Below are 17,553 nucleotides of genomic sequence, written 5' to 3'. Positions count from 1 at the left end.
TCTTTGAGAAGACGATTTGAAAACCCCTTGGCTGATCGCAAAGCCCGTGAAAGAATAACAACGATGAGGCAAGGCAAACGCCCAGTAGCCGAGTATACACAAGAATTCCGGGCCATTGCCAGCAAACTGAATTGGCCAGAAGACATCCTCCTTGGCCATTTCAAAGACGGAATAAACTATGATCTATATGATGCTTGCCTGCCCCGAGGGGACCCACATCGACTTGAGGAATGGTACGTCTTGGCAGAGGAAGCAGAGATCGACACATTGAAGAGGCACCACCGAAGAAAACAATGGAGCCGCCCCCCGACTGAGCTGACACACCAACCGGTGAAATCATCGGACACAGCCAAGAAGCAAATGGGGTGTTTCAAGTGCGGAAGAGAAGGGCATCGAAGCACGGTAGAATGCCCGCCTCAACGGCCCCCCCAGCACACCCAGACAGATCCCCAAATCAAACAAACCGGAGGAACAGTCTTCAGCAAGACCAAACGAAACGGCCATGAGAATGATGAAATTGCAGAAACCCCCACCTCCTGCCTCCCAGGGGAAAGGACTCCAGCCTACACCACAGGGCCCGGTGATGCCTAGATGACACGCCGGAGGTCGACACCCTGTAAGTGGAATGCATCAACACCACATCTTCAAAACAGTGACTATATATAAGCACCCCCATGCCTCGAAGCTGTGAAGGTGAAAGCCTAATAGACTCTGGCTGCACCCGCTGACTCATAGCCCAAACACTAGTGGGGAATCTGGGCATCCCATCCAGGAGACTGGACAAAACCCATCGCATTTGGCCAGCTAGATCGCGATCATAGCAGGGGGGGTGCCAGCTACCCTAGCCACTCTACCAATACACCTCTCCCTGGGCAACCATGAAGAGGACATAACGTTTGTGGTGACCCAGGTATGGAATGCCCAATGATTCTAGGGATGGAATGGTTGAAAAAATGGAACCCTGGGTAAATTGGAGGACGACAGAAATCAAATTCCCGAAGGGGGACCCTATGGACTTAAAACCCCAAGAGAGGCTACCAGAATCAAGAATAGAAAAAGCATCAATAGGAGAGGAAAAAAGATTAACAGAAATACCAGAGGAATATAGGGACCTTGCTGAAGTCTTCAGTGAGGAGAGGGCGAATGAGCTTCCCCCCCACGACCCACAGGACTGTACCATTAGAATATTGTACAAGCCCGGCGGCAAACAAACCCGAACAAGCCACAAGATTATACTCATGAGCCCAAAGGAGGAAGGAAAGGAAATGGAAAGATTTATAAAAAAAAACCTGGAGAGAGGTTTCATTGAGCCAGCCAAGCCTAAAGTGGCTGCCCAGGTCCTTTTTAGAGAGAAGAAGGATGGCTCCTTACGTTTATGCGTGGATTATAGGGCCCTGAATACAATCAGTGAAAGCAACCTATACCCTCTACCCCTCATGAAAGACATGCTGTCACACCTATCGAAAGGAAAATTTTTTTCTAAACTAGACCTAAGGGAAGCTTACTATCGTGTGAGAATTAAGGAAGGGGACGACTGGAAGACTGCATTCGAACTGCCCCATGAGGGCCGGTGCTAATGAGCAATTCAAAGTCTTGCCATTTGGATTACTAAGGGGCCCTGACCAGTCTTATGCCAACTAATCAATTGACGGTCTAAGGGAGCACCTGTTAAGGGGGGTCCTTGTTTCCTTAGGACGACATTCTATCATTTACTGAAACAAAAGAAGAACAGTCAAAACTTGTCAAGAGCGGGTTTTAAAGACAGCTGCGCAGGGCCGCTCACTATATGCAAACCATCTCAAAATGCGAATTCCACCAGGAAAGGATAGACTACCTAGGCTATCGCCATATCCCCACAGGCATTGAAATGACCCGGAGCAAGGTCAAAGCCCCCCACCCCCCCAGTACTACAATTGGGCACCACCCAGCACACAAGAAAGCACACTACTAAAGTTTCCTACGGGCCTTTGCAAACTTTTACCGCCAATTCATCCCTTCATTTGCCCAGATAGCCTTGCCCCTCACTAACTTGCTAAAAACGAAGGGAGCATCCTCAGTAAAACCTAGCCAGCCACTAACATGGACAATGGAGTGCAAAGCAGCGTTTGAGAGACTAAAGAGACTTTTTTCTGCCGAACCAGTACTAAGGAACCCAGACATGGACAAACCCTTCGTAATACAGGCAGATGCAAGTGATGTGGCAGTGGGGGCTGTTCTATTACAAGGAAATGATGATGCAGTATTGCAACCCTGTGCATGTATACATCAGAAACTCACACGCGAAACAGAACCAGCGCGGCCCGATATGGAGACGAAGGAGCTTATGGATCACGTTGTGGAATACTCACGTGGCGACAGGTATCCCTGCGCAAGGCAAACAAAAATCCCCTTCCAGGTGTGGGACTCGCATCACAAAAATTTAGAAGCCTGAAAACTTCCAGGAAAACATCACAATCCAAACAAGCCCGCTGGTCCCAGCATTTTCACCAATTCCAATTTAAGCTCAAACATTTACCAGGAAGAAAGAAATTCCTGGCAGATGCTCTATCTCGCATGCCCCAATATAACAGCGCACGAACCACAGACTCTAGACCAATAATGGCAGAGTCACAACTGGCAGCACCAGTAACCACAATAACCCAAGCCAAAATAAAACCACAACTGGACAGCCAAACTGGGATTGAATTCAGAAAAAGCTTGGAAACAGATGAATGGTTCCAGAAAAACAAAAATGTGTGCACAATGAGACACGGGTTGCCTTGGGTAGGGGAAAAGTTATATATACCAACAACTCAAAGAGTAACTTTCATGCACCTTTGCCATGACACAAAATCAGCAGGGCATTTTGGATTTGTAAAAACTTTACATTTAATTAAACGGCAATTTTGGTGGCCATCATGAAAAAGGACATTGAAAGTTATATAGCCAGTTGTCCAAAATGTGCCACGGCAAAGAGGTTGCAAGGGAAAGTGCCAGGACTATTGCAAACAGTGGCAAGTCCCTCAGCCCCCTGGAGAGAAATAGCCATGGATTTTATAGTGGAATTGACAGAAAGCAATGGGAATACTGTGTACCTGGACACGGTCACGGAACTAGTTTTCCAAACAGGTGCAACTTTATCCTTGCCAAAGATTCCCACTGCAAAAGCCTTAGCAAAACCTTTCATCCAGCACTTTTACAGATTGCATGGGACACCCCAACGCATCATCTCTGACAGGGGGGTGCAATTTACGTCTGCATTTTGGAAGGAATTTTTATCCCTCTTAGGAACCACTCAGGGACTGACATCTAGCCACCACCCACAAGGAAATGGGGGGGGGCTGAAAATATGAACTCCGTACTTAAGCAATATTTAAGATGTTTTCTTAGTTTCTAGCAGACCGAGTGGGCGGACTTACTCCCTTTTGCAGAAGTTGCCTACAATAATGCAGTCCACTCCAGCACAGGTTACACTCCTTTTCAAATAGCCACCGGTCAAAGTTTCAACCCCATGCCAGAATTAACCCCCAACGAACCAACGATCCCCTCGCTGAAAGAATGGATGGAGAAATTACAAAACACCTGGCCAATAGTCAGAAAAGCACTAGATGAAGCTAGGCAGGCATATAAAACACAAGCCGATAACAAAAGGGTTGAGCCTACACCATTCATTATAGGAGAAATGGTGTACTTATCTACAAAATACCTAAAGTCCCTACAGCCCTGTAAAAAACTTGGACCAAAATATATAGGACCTTTTCCAATTAAAAGAATAATAAATCCAGTAACAGTAGAATTAGAATTACCCAAAAATCTCAGGCAAATACACCCAATTTTTCATTGCAGCTTGCTGAAAAGAGAGCATCAGTCCCCTCTACGGCCAAACCCCCCCCACCACCTCCAATCATGGTGGAGGGTGAACAACACTTCGAAATAAAGGAAGTCCTTGACTCTAGGAGATATCATGGAGCAACTCAGTACCTAGTTGCCTGGAAACACCTCCCTCCCTCACAAAATGAGTGGGTCCATAAACGTCATGTCAGAGCCCCGAGGCTTGAAGAAGTTTCACACAGAGTATCCTAACAAGCCTAACTAAATTTTATACTTGTGTTTTCTTTCAGGTGGATCTCTCTTATTTTTAAGAGGGGCCGGATGTCAGAATCCAATCATATTTCATCTTTAATTATCAAATATAGAAACTCCCAACTTCTGCTTCTTTGATGTTCGCATAAGAGGAGAGAGCAAGGGGGAGACACAAAGGGGCTTATGGCCCTCACTTCACTTCAGTTACACTTCAAAGAGCTAGAATGCCTGAATGTGTGTTTATAGTTTATAACATCAAAAGCCGTTAAACACTAGGAGAAACATTATTCATAACAAGCGTTCTGGAGATACTTGCCTTGATCAAAGAAAAAAAAAAAAAAAGAAAAAGGGAAAAAAAAAAGGGGGGTGATGCGAACTGTGATCTGGAAACTATCACACTGGACGGGGGTGAATTGGGTGAGACCTACGGGGCAACCCCTTAAAAAAGCTTGAATGGAAGAAGCTTTGAACCCCAAGTCACCTGTCTAGCATGCCTGAACCATTTTTCTCTTAATAAAGGATTCCTGCGTGGAAGAATTATCCAATGAGTTATGTCTCTTAAGATGACAAAGTGGGGTGGGTCCTTACAGAGTGTTTGTTTGACTTTGGAGGAGGGGTGGGTGGGGTGAAGAGCGAGCTGGGAAGAGAAGAGAGTTGGGAAGGGACCCTGGAGGTCATCCAGCCCAACCCCCCTGCTCCGATGACCAGCCATTCTACATTTAGGTTCTACATTTCGGCAAGAAAAACCAAATGCACAGGTATAGTGTAGGGCAGGGGGGAGGTCAAACTCAATTTCATGGAGGGCCGCACAAGCATTGCGGTTGCCCTTGGGGGGGGGTGCAGCCTACTGGGTGGGCGTGGATGGAGTGGGCGTGGCCTGCTGGGTGGGCGGGGCCAGCTCCACATTGTTCACGTCAAGGGTGCCTGTGGGGGGCCTGGGCAGGAGTGGGACAGATCTGAGGGTCTCTGGCAGAAGAGGGTGGGGGGTCTGGGGCAAGCGCCAAGGCACGGTCTATTTCTTCATCCCTCGCAAAGGGTGACCCCTGCCCAGCGTGCACCCAGGGGGCAGGGCCGACGTGGCGGGGGGGAGGTCCCTTGCTTGTTTCCGGGATGGCTTAGCAGGCCACATGAAACAACTTCGCGGGCCGCATCTGGCCCCCCGGGCCTCGTGTTTGACATGTCTGGTATAGGGGGTTCCTTGCTCAATAGTAGCAACTGGGAGAGGGACCTCGGAGTCCTAGTGCACAGTCATTTAAATATGAGCCAGCCGTGTGCTGCAGCTGCCAGAAAGGCCAACCCAGTGCTGGGCTGCCTCAACAGAGGGATAGAATCAAGATCAGGTGAAGGGTTACTACCACTTTACAAGGCCTTGGTAAGGCCAGCCTTGGAATACGGAATCCAGTTTTGGTCCCCGCGATGTCAAAAAGTTGCTGAGACTCTAGGAAGAGTGCACAAAAGAGCAACAGAGATGATCAGAGGACTGGAGGGTAAAGCATATAAGGAACGGCTGCTGGAATTGGGTATCTCTAGTTTAATGAAGAGAAGGACAAGGGGGGAACAGGATAGCCATGTTCCAATATCTCGCGGGCTGCCCCAAAGAAGAGGGAGTCAAGCTATTCTCAAAAGCACCTGAAGGCAGGACAAGAAGCAACGGATGGAAACTAAGCAAGGAGAGAAGCAACCTAGAACTAAGGAGAAACTTCCTGACAGTGAGAACAATTGACCAGTGGAACAACCTGCCTCCAGCAGCGGTGGATGCTCCAACACTGGAAGTTTTGAAGAAGTGACTGTGTAGAGGTGAGAGACAGGCAAAGGTTGTGTGCAGAACACTGCCCCTCCAAAGCCTGGGTGCCCCTCCTTTCTGCATCTATCTCATTCCTTCACATCACCATAGTGACGTGAAAGTGCGCAGGTCTGTGTGACCCTGCCAGTTTGATAAGGCTGGATGGTGAACAACAAGTTTCCCTGTTTATGGCCTCTAGCTTTTTACTCTTGAGGATTGGTAAAGGATTTTAGCCAATGAAATGCTATTGCCATGCAGTATCTTTTGCTATTTGTAAAACTCTATAAAAACAAATAAAGGCTCCGAGCGGGCGGCCATTTCTTTGCACCCTTCAATGACTAAGGACTGATTACTACAGCTGGCGCCCTCAGCAGGGACATTTTGTTTTGGGACCCCTACGGGAAGAAGCAGCTGCCAACATACTTACCATCGTCTGGAACAGACCCCTAGGTGCATTTCGTCTTAACGAGACCCCTCAGTGAGTAAGTATGGGCTGTAAATTATCTCACCCTCAGCAAAAGCACGTACAAAAGCTCTTGCTACAGAAGTCAGGCCTGGCAATGCTTGAAATGGAAATAAGGAATCTGATTGGGGAGATAGGAAAACAGTGTTCTTTGAATCCTGAGAATAGGACGCTTAGGCTAAAAGATAGAGCATAAATTACATCTTGAACCTTGGGCTTCAGTATAAACATCTAATAGTGTTCAGTCCTGTCAGGCAAGGAAGAAAAAAATGGACCCAAATACTTCAGAAGGGTGGCAATTAACTATCAGCCCCCTTCTGCTTGCAACTAAGTAAAATTTATTTCTCCTAAAAACATCTTTAATTGGATTTTCAGCTTCTTCTGAAGAGGCTAATTCTGTGCTGATTAGTTGAGACATAAATTAAAATGTACTTCCCTCAGAGCAGTCGGAATGCTTTGAAATTCTGCAATGTTAAGTTTAACCCTGTTGTGTTTTGTGTTGTGTGTGTGTGTGTGTGTGGCCACTCAGAACATTATGCTTGGGCTTGGAATGGTGAGAAAAATGGGAGATGATTAGGGCCCTCAAAACCACTTTTTGGTTGAAATCACCTTGTCCTTTTTCACGCTTCTTGCAGGACAAGTTATATGTCCAAATAAATGTTGTTGTAACAGTATTTGTGTATATACGTCTGGGTTGTTCTGTGTTATTCCAAGACTTGGAAGAGGCTCAAAGCCCTCTCTGATAACAACAATACAAAAAGGCCTTGCTAAGAATATACGGTTTGCCTGGAGAAAGTAAGAAATGAAATAATTGCATGTGGAATGGTTTTATGCAAACAGTCAGTATGGAACTGAATGAGTTAATTTGTTGAAGTGTGTGTTAGCCTTCAAAACCCACCCATTTTCTCCTTAACTGTGAAAATAATAGTAAATATTTGTAGGAGAAGAATTTCATGGAGAATGTATGAGAGAATTTATTGAAAAATGCATATGAAGGAGATGAAACTAGTTTTTGGTGGTGAGATTTCTCCCCCCCCCCTCTCTTTCGGCTGGCTGCGTTGCTTAAAGAGCCAGAGACAGGAAGGAGGGGGGGGGGAACTGTTCGCTTAAAACTTTTTTTCCTCTGCTTGGAATTGTAATCTGAGAAGAGTGGAGTGAATCTGAAACTTGACATTCACCTATGCAGTTTCGGCAAATAAATTTTTTACTCCAAAGAGAAACAGTAAATGTTGGACAATATTTTTTAATATCCAACAACCAAAAGAACTAACTGAATTACTTTGTTATAGATTTATACATGTTTAACCTATTTATATAAAAATTGTTTCCATCTGAATGGGCTTTGCTTAAACTGAAGCACCAAAGATACAATTTAATTGGCTTTCAGAAAATATAAAATGATTTAGGATTGCAATAAGTCCCAGAAAAAAATATAGTTGCACAAATTGATGACATCATGAATACTCAATTTGTGGACAGAATTCCACACTTTTGATTTTTCCTACTAGTAAATTACCTAGTGGAGTATTAACTGTAATAGAAGTGCAGAAAGTATATTGAATTGAATAATATTTACTTATCCCACATCCCATCCCAAAATGTTTTATTTTTTATCCAGGTGGTTGCTAAAATGATAACCTTAGGATGCACAAGAGCTTGCCATGGAAAAGGAACTGATTAATTAATATTGTTTTCAAAAATAACTTACCTCTTTAATGTGCTTTAACTGACTATATAGGCTGTATTTCATATCATTTGCCTAAAATGATCTTTAACTTGCTTGTTTAATGACTTTTTCCTTTCCAGTCCAGCCACTGCTTTCTTCCTCTTTCTCCCTTGCCACAAGTTATTGCTTTTTCTGAGGGAGGGTGAACGAGAGGAGCAATTGCTTACAAGGATGATCATACCTGGAAAGTGTCCTATACTGCAATGCAACCCTTATCACAATGCTCAGAATTATTTTAGCTTTTCAAATCTTTTCTCAACAGTCTTTTAATTTAATTTCTGACTCTCATTATTTGTGCCAACTTACTTTTACTTCTTCAGGTGCTTACATCACACCCAGGATTGACCCCAATTTTATGACTTTGTTTTTAAGTTTGCAGCAGCTGCTCCAGAACTGAAAGCATTTATAATTTTGTTTCTCATATATACAATCATTCCTCCCTTCCTGGGCCTAATTTTTTTTTGTATGTCTTTTTTATGTCTGTTATGTGGTTTTGCCTCTAATCAACTATGACAAATGGACGTTATCCATGCTCTCTCTTTTTGGCTTCCTAGAAATGTATATTCATAAATAGGTATTTAGGAACAATTTCCCCCACCTCTACGAGGGGAAACAGCTTCACATGTTATTTTTCATCTCTTTTTTTGGCTGTTTCAACCCTGGGTAAACCCTCTTCCCTAAAAACTGACAATGGGCCAGCCTACTTTTCAGTGGCCTTTTTACAATTTTATACAACCTGAAAATTGTTTTTACTCATGGTCTCCTCTATAATTCCACGGGTCAAGCTATCGTGGAACGTGTTAATCGGTCTTTCAAGGACTGCCTTCACAAACAAATAAAAAAGGACGGATTATCTAGGATACCCAATTTGTCGTGGGTAATACAACAGGTTCAAAAAGTATTATTTACATTACACCAATTGAATATTTCCATTCCAAATTTGACTGCTTATCAGAGACACTTTTAACAGAAAACAAACTTGCCTCCACCTCTGGTATATTATCGGGCATTACCAGACAAAGCATGGTTGGGACCAGTCCCTCTGATCACTTGGGGGCGGGGCTACGCTGCTGTGCTTGCTCCAACAGGACCTTTGCGGATTCCAGCGCGTTGTGATCACCCAGCCAGGGATGTCATGGCACCAGTCCCTGGACCCAGTCCCAGAAATGGCAAGGGTGACTCTACAGATGGCACAGCAAGTAATCCAATCCTGACATGCCAGGCAGCCAGTGACGTGGGGAGATGTAAAGAACTTGATCCCCGAGAACCTGTGCGCTGCCATTTTTGCGGTCTTAACTGCAAATTTCTTATCCATCATTTGTTTATGTCTGATCGTTAACATCTGCCCTTTGACAACGGTAACTGTCCTCCCACTCAAACAATCATTCGAACAACGAATGAAGCCAAATCTAAGATCACTCAAAATGACTTCTTTTGTTTACCTGTAATGTATAACATGGAAAATTTGCTTTCTACATGTTTAGTCTTTGTTTGCACCCCTTCTGCAGTAATTCAAAACTTCACTTACTCTGGGAGGTTATTGCTTTAAAAACCTCACTGTCGTCGCATTGGCTCACCTGCTTTAAATTGCACAGCTTCAATAGAGACTTCCTTTCATTTTGGACATGCTTGGCTACTGCAAGGAGGGTTTTTTATGTGGTCAAGAAACTTTAAATTATATTCCTGCTAATATTAGTGAAGCGCAATGTTGCCTCAGCTAGCTGATTCCTGTTTTGCTTTCCAAACAACAAGTTCACATGAACCATTCTCCACGTGGTGTTACGCTAGACAACACTTGTGACTCTGAGACAACCTTACTTTGTAGCATTGGCTATATCTCTAGTGGGCGTGCCAGGACTTGCTGTTCGTGCTCACCTCAACTTTAATGCTATTACATGAAATTTGGCAAAAACAATTAATACTACTTCTTCAACTATTTCAGCAATCAACCATGAGCTGCAAAATTTGAGAAAAGCTATTTTGCAAAATCATGCTGCAATTGATTATTTGCTTCTGCACCAGCATCTGGGTTGTAAACGTTTTGAGGAAATGTATTGTTTCAATATTTCTGATAATTCATGAACCATCCAGCACCAGATTTATATTTTACACACTTTGGCTTCTGATTTGAAAATTGGTACTTTAGGATCTTTGTGGGTGCTGTTTATGTAATGTATTCTTTCATTTTGCAATATATGTATTAGAGCTTTAAATCCCAGTAAATCCTCTCTCACATTGCCTCAGGGTCATGTTTTGGCCCTATATTAACAACTGCAAGGATGCTCCTTTCCTGATTATAATCCTTTTATTAACCCCCCTTCCGGCGATATTTCGTCTAACAAAACAAAAAAGAGTGAGATGTAGAGGTGAGAGACAGGCAAAGGTCGTGTGCAGAACATTGCCCCTCCAAAGCCTGGGTGCCCCTCCTTCCTGCATCTATCTCATTCCTTCACATCACCATGGCGATGTGAAAGTGTGCAGCTCTGACCTTGTCTGATAAGAGCTAGCTCACATCAACAAGATTCTACTAACTATTCCCTGTTTCTGGCCTCTAGCTTTTTACTCTTGAGGATCGGTAAAGGATTTTAGCCAATGAAATGCTATTGCCATGCAGTATCTTTTGCTATTTGTAAAACTCTATAAAAACAAATAAAGGCTCCGAGCGGGCGGCCATTTCTTTGCACCCTTCAATGACTAAGGACTGATTACTACAGTTAAGTAGTCCAGGTTTTTTTTTTTTTGCTGGCTCCTGTCGTAAAGATCCACCGGCCGTTCAAAGGGCGAGGAGATCCGGCCGAGAGGGGAGAGCAGCCGATCTAGCTGCCAACGGAGATCCCTGATCCCTCTGTCCAGGTGAGACCCCCCCCCGCTCCCCAGAGTGGGCCTGGCTGGGGCAGGAGAAGTGGACCTGGGTGAGGGCAAGGGCTGTTTCTGGGCATCAAGTCGTTCCTCGTTTCTGGGAGAGCCCCCCAACGGGTGGGTGGGAGAGCTGAGACCCTCGTGTTAGGGGAGGGAAAGGGGGGGGACTTCGCAAGGAGTGGGGCACAGAAACACCTATTCTATTCTATTCTATTCTATTCTATATTCTATATTAAATATTCTATATTCTATATTCTATATTCTATATTCTATTCTATATTCTATTCTATTCTATTTTCTACTCTATTCTATTCTATTCTATTCTATTTTCTATTCTATATTCTGTATTCTATTCTATTCTAGATTCTATTCTATTTTTGTTCTATTTTTATTCTATTTTCTATTCTATATTCTATATTCAATATTCTATTGTATTCTATTCTATATTCTATATTGCATATTGCATATTCTATTGTATTCTATTCTATATTCTATATTAAATATTAAATATTGTATTCTATATTCTATTCTATTCTATTTTGTATTCTATTCTTGATTGTATTCTATTTCTGTTCTATCTTTATTCTATTTTCTATTCTATATTCTATTCTATTTTCTATTTTCTATTCTATTCTATTTTTTATTCTATTTTCTATTCTATATTCTATTCTATATTCTGTATTCTATTCTATTCTATTCTATTCTATTCTATTCTATTCTATTCTATTCTATTCTATTCTTCTACTTCATTCCATTATTCTATTCTATTCTATTCTAATTCTTATTCTATATTATTCTATTCTATTTTATCCTCTCCTATTCCTATTCCTATTCCTATTCCATATTCTATTCTATTCTATTCTATTCTATTCTATTCTATTCTATTCTATTCTATTCTCTCTACTATTCTAGTATGGGGGGAGGGGGGCTATTCCTCATAATTTGGGGAGGGGTCTTGCTCCTTCTCTGAAGTTTCTGCCGGGTCCTGTCCAGACAGCCAAAAAAAAGGGGAGACCCGGAATGGAGAGCACGGAGGGGACCCCAGCTTCCAACCCCCCTCCCCCAGAACCCCCACTCCCATCTCCCCCCTCCCCTTGGAACTTTCCCAGTGAGATTCCCAATTCTGGCCCTCCTGGAGGGGGGGGTCGGGCTGTGCTGTCTATTCGGGGGAGGGGTGGCAAGAAGCGGAGGGGGGCGAGGGGGGGCTGTCCTTCCTGCAGGATCCGGTTGCAGCGTCCAAAGTGGAATCTTCCTCTTCCCTCTTCTTCCTCCATCCCTGAAAGCCTCTCCGGGGAGAGGGGTGTGTGTGTGTGTGTGTGTGTATTTGTCTGTTGTATTTGTGTGTGTTGTGTGAGTATGTTGTGTGTGTTTGTGTGTCGTGTATGTGTGGTGTGTGTGTGTGCTGTTTGAGTGTGGTGTGAGTGTGGTGTGTGTTGTCTGTTTGTGTGTGTGTGGTTGTGTGTGTTGTGTGTGTGTGAGTGTGTTGTGTGTGTCTGTGTGTTGTGTCTGTGTGGTGTGTGTGTGTGTTGTTTGAGTGTGGTGTGTGTGTGTTTGAGTGTGGTGTGAGTGTGGTGTGCTTTGTGTGTGTGTGTTGTGTACGTTGTGTGTGTGTTGTGTGTGTATGTGTGTCATGTATGTGTGGGGTGTGTGTGTGTTGTTTGAGTGTGGTGTGTGTTGTGTGTTTGTGGTATGTGTGTGGTTGTGTGTGTGTTGTGTGTGTTTGTGTGTGAGTGCGGGCTGTGTTGTGTGTTGTGTGAGTGTGGTGTGTGTGTGTGTTTGAGTGTGGTGTGAGTGTGGTGTGTGTGTGTGTTGTATGAGTGTGGTGTGAGCGTGGTGTGTGTTGTGTGTTTGTGGTGTGTGTGTAGTTGTGTGTGTGTTGTGTGTGTGTGTGAGTGTGGTTTGCGTTGTGTGTGTGTGTGTGTGTGGTGTCTGTGTGGTGTGTGTGTGTGTTTTTTGAGTGTGGTGTGAGTGTGGTGTGTGTTGTCTGTTTGTGTGTGTGTGGTTGTGTGTGTTGTGTCTGTGTGGTGTGTGTGTGTGTTGTTTGAGTGTGGTGTGAGTGTGGTGTGTGTGTGTTGTTTGAGTGTGGTGTGAGCGTGGTGTGTGTTGTGTGTTTGTGGTGTGTGTGTAGTTGTGTGTGTGTTGTGTGTGTGTGTGAGTGTGGTTTGCGTTGTGTGTGTGTGTGTGTGTGTGGTGTGTGTGTGTGTGTGTGTGTGTGTGTGTGTGTGTGCCGTTCCCCCATTCGGCCCCGTGGGGGAGCTGCGGTTCTGCCTGTCTTCTCCAGCCGCCCTTCTGCCGCCGTTGGGGGTCTGCGCGGGACGCCGGAGGAAGGCGTCCCCGTCCCCAAACTCTCGACAGGGCTGCTCTTGGCAAGAAGGACGGGGGGTCCTCGGCTTCCCGGAGCCCCAAACTTATGTTGCTAAGGGAGAAATTGGTTAAGGGAGGTTGCCCAGTTTGATGACGTTTGAGGCCACGGTCACGAAAGGAACTGTTGTAAGACGAGGACTTCCTGGGGAATCACTGTATTGTGAGAGAGGGGAGAACACTCCTGGAGGCGGAGGTCCAGGAAGTCTAGAAAAGGGTCAAGGAAAGGGCTCCAGGAAGAGAGTCCAGGAAGTGGATCCAGGAAGGGGATCCAGAAAAGGGACCCAGAACCGGGCCCAAGAAAGGGGGGGGGTCAAGGATGAGGGTCCAGAAAAGGGGCCCAGAATGGGGCTCAAGAAAGGGGTTCAGGAAGAGGATCCAGGAAGTGGGTCTAGAAAAGGGTCCAGAAAAAGGGGTCGGAACAGGGCCCAAGAAAGGGGGTCAAGGATGAGGGTCCAGAAAAGGAGTCCACGAAGGGGATCCAGGAAAGGAATCCAGAAAAGGGGTCCAGAATGGAGCCCAAGGAAGGGGATCCAGAAAGAGGATCTGGGAAGCAAGTCCTGGAAAGGGGTCCGGGAAGAGGGTCCAGGAAGGGGGTCCAGAAAAGGATCCAGAAAGGGAGCCAGAACAGGGCCCAAGAAAGGGGGTCAAGGATGAGGGTCCAGAAAAAGAATCCAGGAAGGGGGTTCAGGAAGGGGATCCAGGAAAGGGGGCCAGGAAGGGGTACAAACTCCCTGATGTATCCGTCTCCTGCGTCCCCCAGCCGGTTCGGGAACAGGACGACTCGGCCTCAAGGGCCGTGGGGAGGGGGTGACCCTCTTTGCCCCCCCCAATTCCCACCTGTGTCTTCTAGGGGGGAACCTCCGAGCGAGGCAGCCTCTCCTTGGGCTCATCCCGTTTCGCCGTTCACGCAGCAACCCCTGAGATTGGCGCTGTGCGACTGGTCCGGAAATGGCTGGAAGCCTCCGAGGTAAAGTCTTGGGCCCGGAGGGTGGTGGGATGGGGTAGGGGCGGGAACAGGGTGCAATGGCCGTACACTGCTGACCGGGTCCCCGTCTTGTTTCTTCTCCCCTTTGGGATTGCAGGGCCTGATCAGAGGATCGTCCTGGTGGGCAAAACCGGAAGTGGGAAAAGCGCGACGGGAAACACCATCCTGGGAAGCAACCTCTTTGAGTCTAGGCTGAGGTTTTGGTTACCAATAAGCCAAAGGGAGGAGACCCGGTGGAATGGCCGGAAGGTGGTGGTGGTGGATACGCCGGGCTTTTTCGACCCTGGGGTTCCAGGGTTCCAAACTGTGGTGGAGCTCACGGAGTCTATGAAGTTTTGTGCCCCGGGTCCCCACGCTATTCTGTGGGTCATGCGTCTTGGCGGTATCTCCCCCCAGGAGGAGAAGGAGACGCTTCAGCTGGTCAAAGAGGTCTTCGGTCGCAAAGGCAAGAATTACCTGATCCTTTTGTTCACCCACAAGGAGGACCTGGAAGGGGAGACGTTGGAGGAATTCATAGCCCAGAGAGACGTCGCGCTTCGGGAACTGGTGGCCTTGTGTTGGCACCGCTGCCTGGCCTTCAACAACAAGGCCAAAGGGATAGAACGGGTGTTCCAGGTGGCCGAACTGATGCGGATGATCGATCAGCTCGTGTACAAGAACGGGGATGCGACTTGCTACACGGAGGACATGCTGACGGCGGACATAAACCACTTCAAAGAAATGCGTCGCATGCGTGGCGTCTCCTCGTGTCGTCTCCTCTAACGGACGCCGAAAAGCCTCTCTGGTCGATCCTCTGCTCCAAGGGGGAAGCCCTTTCAAAGGCCACAACCCTGCATTTCCCCCCCTTTTAGCTGCAACCCAGCCCACGCCAGGAGATCTCCGAAGAACCCCAAAGTCCGAGATTGGTGGCGGAGTCACCCTGAGCCGATTCCTTCTCCGGAGAACCCACTTCCTCCCTTCAGACGACAGGAGTTTCTTCCAAGGAAGATCCTGCCCCCTCCCTATATCAACTAGCCCCTTCCCCAGCCGAATTCGCTGCCAGCCTACACCCCTGTCCCTTTAGAAGCACAGACTTCTCGGTCGGTCCGTTGAGGTCAACCAGGCCAGGAAACCGCCGAGACGAGAAATATTACGAATTATAAGTCGCAGAATCTTGACAATGTCTCCCGTTCGCTCCGGCTGGTGCCGAAGAACATCAAGGCAAGGAGAGCCTTGAGGTTCTTTCTCACCTTTTCCTGTTTTCCTGAGCGGAATCTCTGCTTTCAGAAGAACTGCCTGGCATCCTTCCTTCCTTCCTTCCTTCCTTCCTTCCTTCCTTCCTTCCTTCCTTCCTTCCTTCCTTCCTTCCTTCCTTCCTTTCCTTCTTTCCTTCCTTCCTTCCTTCCTTCAATCCTTCCTTCCTTTTTTCCTTCCTTCTTTCCTTCCTTCCTTCCTTCCTTCCTTCCTTCCTTCCTTCCTTCCTTCCATGGGCCGACATGGACTCAGTTGGGAGGGCACTTCTGTTTCAACCAAAGCTCCGATTAAATCTCCTCCTTGCTCAGGAAAGAGGCTGTGTGTGGTTTGTTTGACTTTGGAGGAGGGGTGGGTGGGGTGAAGAGCGAGCTGGGAAGAGAAGAGAGTTGGGAAGGGACCCTGGAGGTCATCCAGCCCAACCCCCCTGCTCCGATGACCAGCCATTCTACATTTAGGTTCTACATTTCGGCAAGAAAAACCAAATGCACAGGTTTAGTGTAAGGTGGAGGGGTGTGTGTCAAACTCAATTTCATGGAGGGCCGCACAAGCATTGCGGTTGCCCTTGGGGGGGCACGGGTGGGTGCGGCCTACTGGGTGGGTGTGCATGGAGTGGGCGGGGCCTACTGGGTGGGCGGGGCCAGCTCCACATCGTTCGCGTCAAGGGTAACTGTGGGGACCTGGGCAGGAGTGGGACAGATCTGAGGGTCTCTGGCAGAAGAGGGTGGGGGGACCGGGGCAAGCACCAAGGCACGGTCCATTTCTTCATCCCTCGCAAAGGGTGACCCCTGCCCAGCGCGCACCCAGGGGGCGGGGCCGACGCGGCAGGGGGTGGTCCCTCACTTGTTTCCTGGATGGCTTTGCGGGCCACATGAAACCACTTCACGGGCTGCATCCGGCCCCCGGATGCCTTGTGTTTGACCTGTCTGGTATAGGGGGTTCCTTGCTCAATAGTAGCAACTGGGAGAGGGACCTCGGAGTCCTAGTGGACAATCCCTTAAATAGGAGCCAGCCGTGGGCTGCAGCTGCCAAAAAGGCCAACCCAGTGCTGGGCTGCATCAACAGAGGGATAGAATCAAGATCAGGCGAAGGGTTACTACCACTTTACAAGGCCTTGGTAAGGCCAGCCTTGGAATACGGCATCCAGTTTTGGTCCCCGCGATGTCAAAAAGATGTTGAGACTCTAGAAAGAGTGCAGAGAAGAGCAACAAAGATGATCAGGGGACTGGAGGCTGAAACATATAAGGAATGGTTGCTGGAATTGGGGATGTCTAGTTTAATGAAGAGAAGGACGAGGGGGGACAGGATAGCAGTCTTCCAGTATCTCAGGGGCTGCCATAAAGAAGAGGCAGTCAAGCTATTCTCCAAAGCGCCTGAAGGCAGGACAAGAAGCAACGGATGGAAACTCAGCAAGGAGAGAAGCAAATTTGAACTAAGGAGAAACTTCCTGACAGTGAGAACAATTAACCCGTGGAACAACCTGCCTCCAGAAACGGTGGATGCTCCAACACTGGAAGTTTTTAAGAAGAGACTGGACAGCCGTTTGTCCGAAATGGTATAGGGTTTCCTGTCTGAGCAGGGGGTTGGACTAGATGACCTCCAAGGTCCCTTCCACCTTGATGATGATGATGATGATGATGATGATGATGATGATGATGATGATGATACTGGACAGCCATTTGTCTAAAATGGTGTAGGGTTTCCTGCCTGAGCAGAGGGTTGGACTAGATGACCTCCAAGGTCCCTTCCAACTTGATGATGATGATGATGATGATGATGATGATGATGATGATGATGATGATACTGGACAGCCATTTGTCTGAAATGGTATAGGGTTTCCTGCCTGAGCAGAGGGCTGGACTAGGTGACCTCCAAGGTCCCTTCCAAATTTTATTATTATTATTATTATTATTGGATCATCGCACAGTCAGCCAGATGTTCAGACTGGATTTGGCATTTTGTCTACCTATCGAGTCCTTACCCAGGACCTGGGCTAGGCAGATGTGGATGTTTGATGGTATTACAGGTATCGTCGCAGGATGGAAGCAGTTCCTAGCAAGGCCGCCTTTTGCAACTGACTA

General features: G+C 46.7%; 1 protein-coding gene across 3 annotated transcripts; it reads left to right on the top strand.

Moving 5' to 3' along the window:
• Positions 1-6,168: 6,168 nt before the first annotated feature.
• Positions 6,169-15,787, top strand: LOC120311963 (GTPase IMAP family member 9-like). 3 transcript variants are annotated; one of them, XM_039352090.1, is made up of 4 exons: positions 6,169-6,323; positions 10,795-10,887; positions 14,108-14,224; positions 14,340-15,787. In XM_039352090.1, exons 3-4 carry the CDS (start codon positions 14,206-14,208, stop codon positions 15,002-15,004), a joined length of 684 nt encoding a protein of 227 aa, XP_039208024.1. In that variant the 5' UTR covers positions 6,169-6,323; positions 10,795-10,887; positions 14,108-14,205; the 3' UTR covers positions 15,005-15,787. The 3 variants fall into 3 exon arrangements, with proteins under 3 accessions (XP_039208024.1, XP_039208023.1, XP_039208026.1); XM_039352089.1 differs by having other exon boundaries at positions 6,169-6,327; XM_039352092.1 differs by lacking the exons at positions 6,169-6,323; positions 10,795-10,887 and having other exon boundaries at positions 13,077-14,224.
• Positions 15,788-17,553: the final 1,766 nt, after the last annotated feature.

The sequence above is a fragment of the Crotalus tigris genome, unplaced genomic scaffold, assembly GCF_016545835.1.
Source record: "Crotalus tigris isolate CLP2741 ecotype Arizona unplaced genomic scaffold, ASM1654583v1 scf7180000018403.257466, whole genome shotgun sequence".
Classification (NCBI taxonomy): Eukaryota; Metazoa; Chordata; class Lepidosauria; order Squamata; family Viperidae; genus Crotalus; species Crotalus tigris.
The sequence above is the reverse complement of the archived record's forward strand: the minus strand, read 5'-3'. Positions and strand labels throughout refer to the sequence as shown.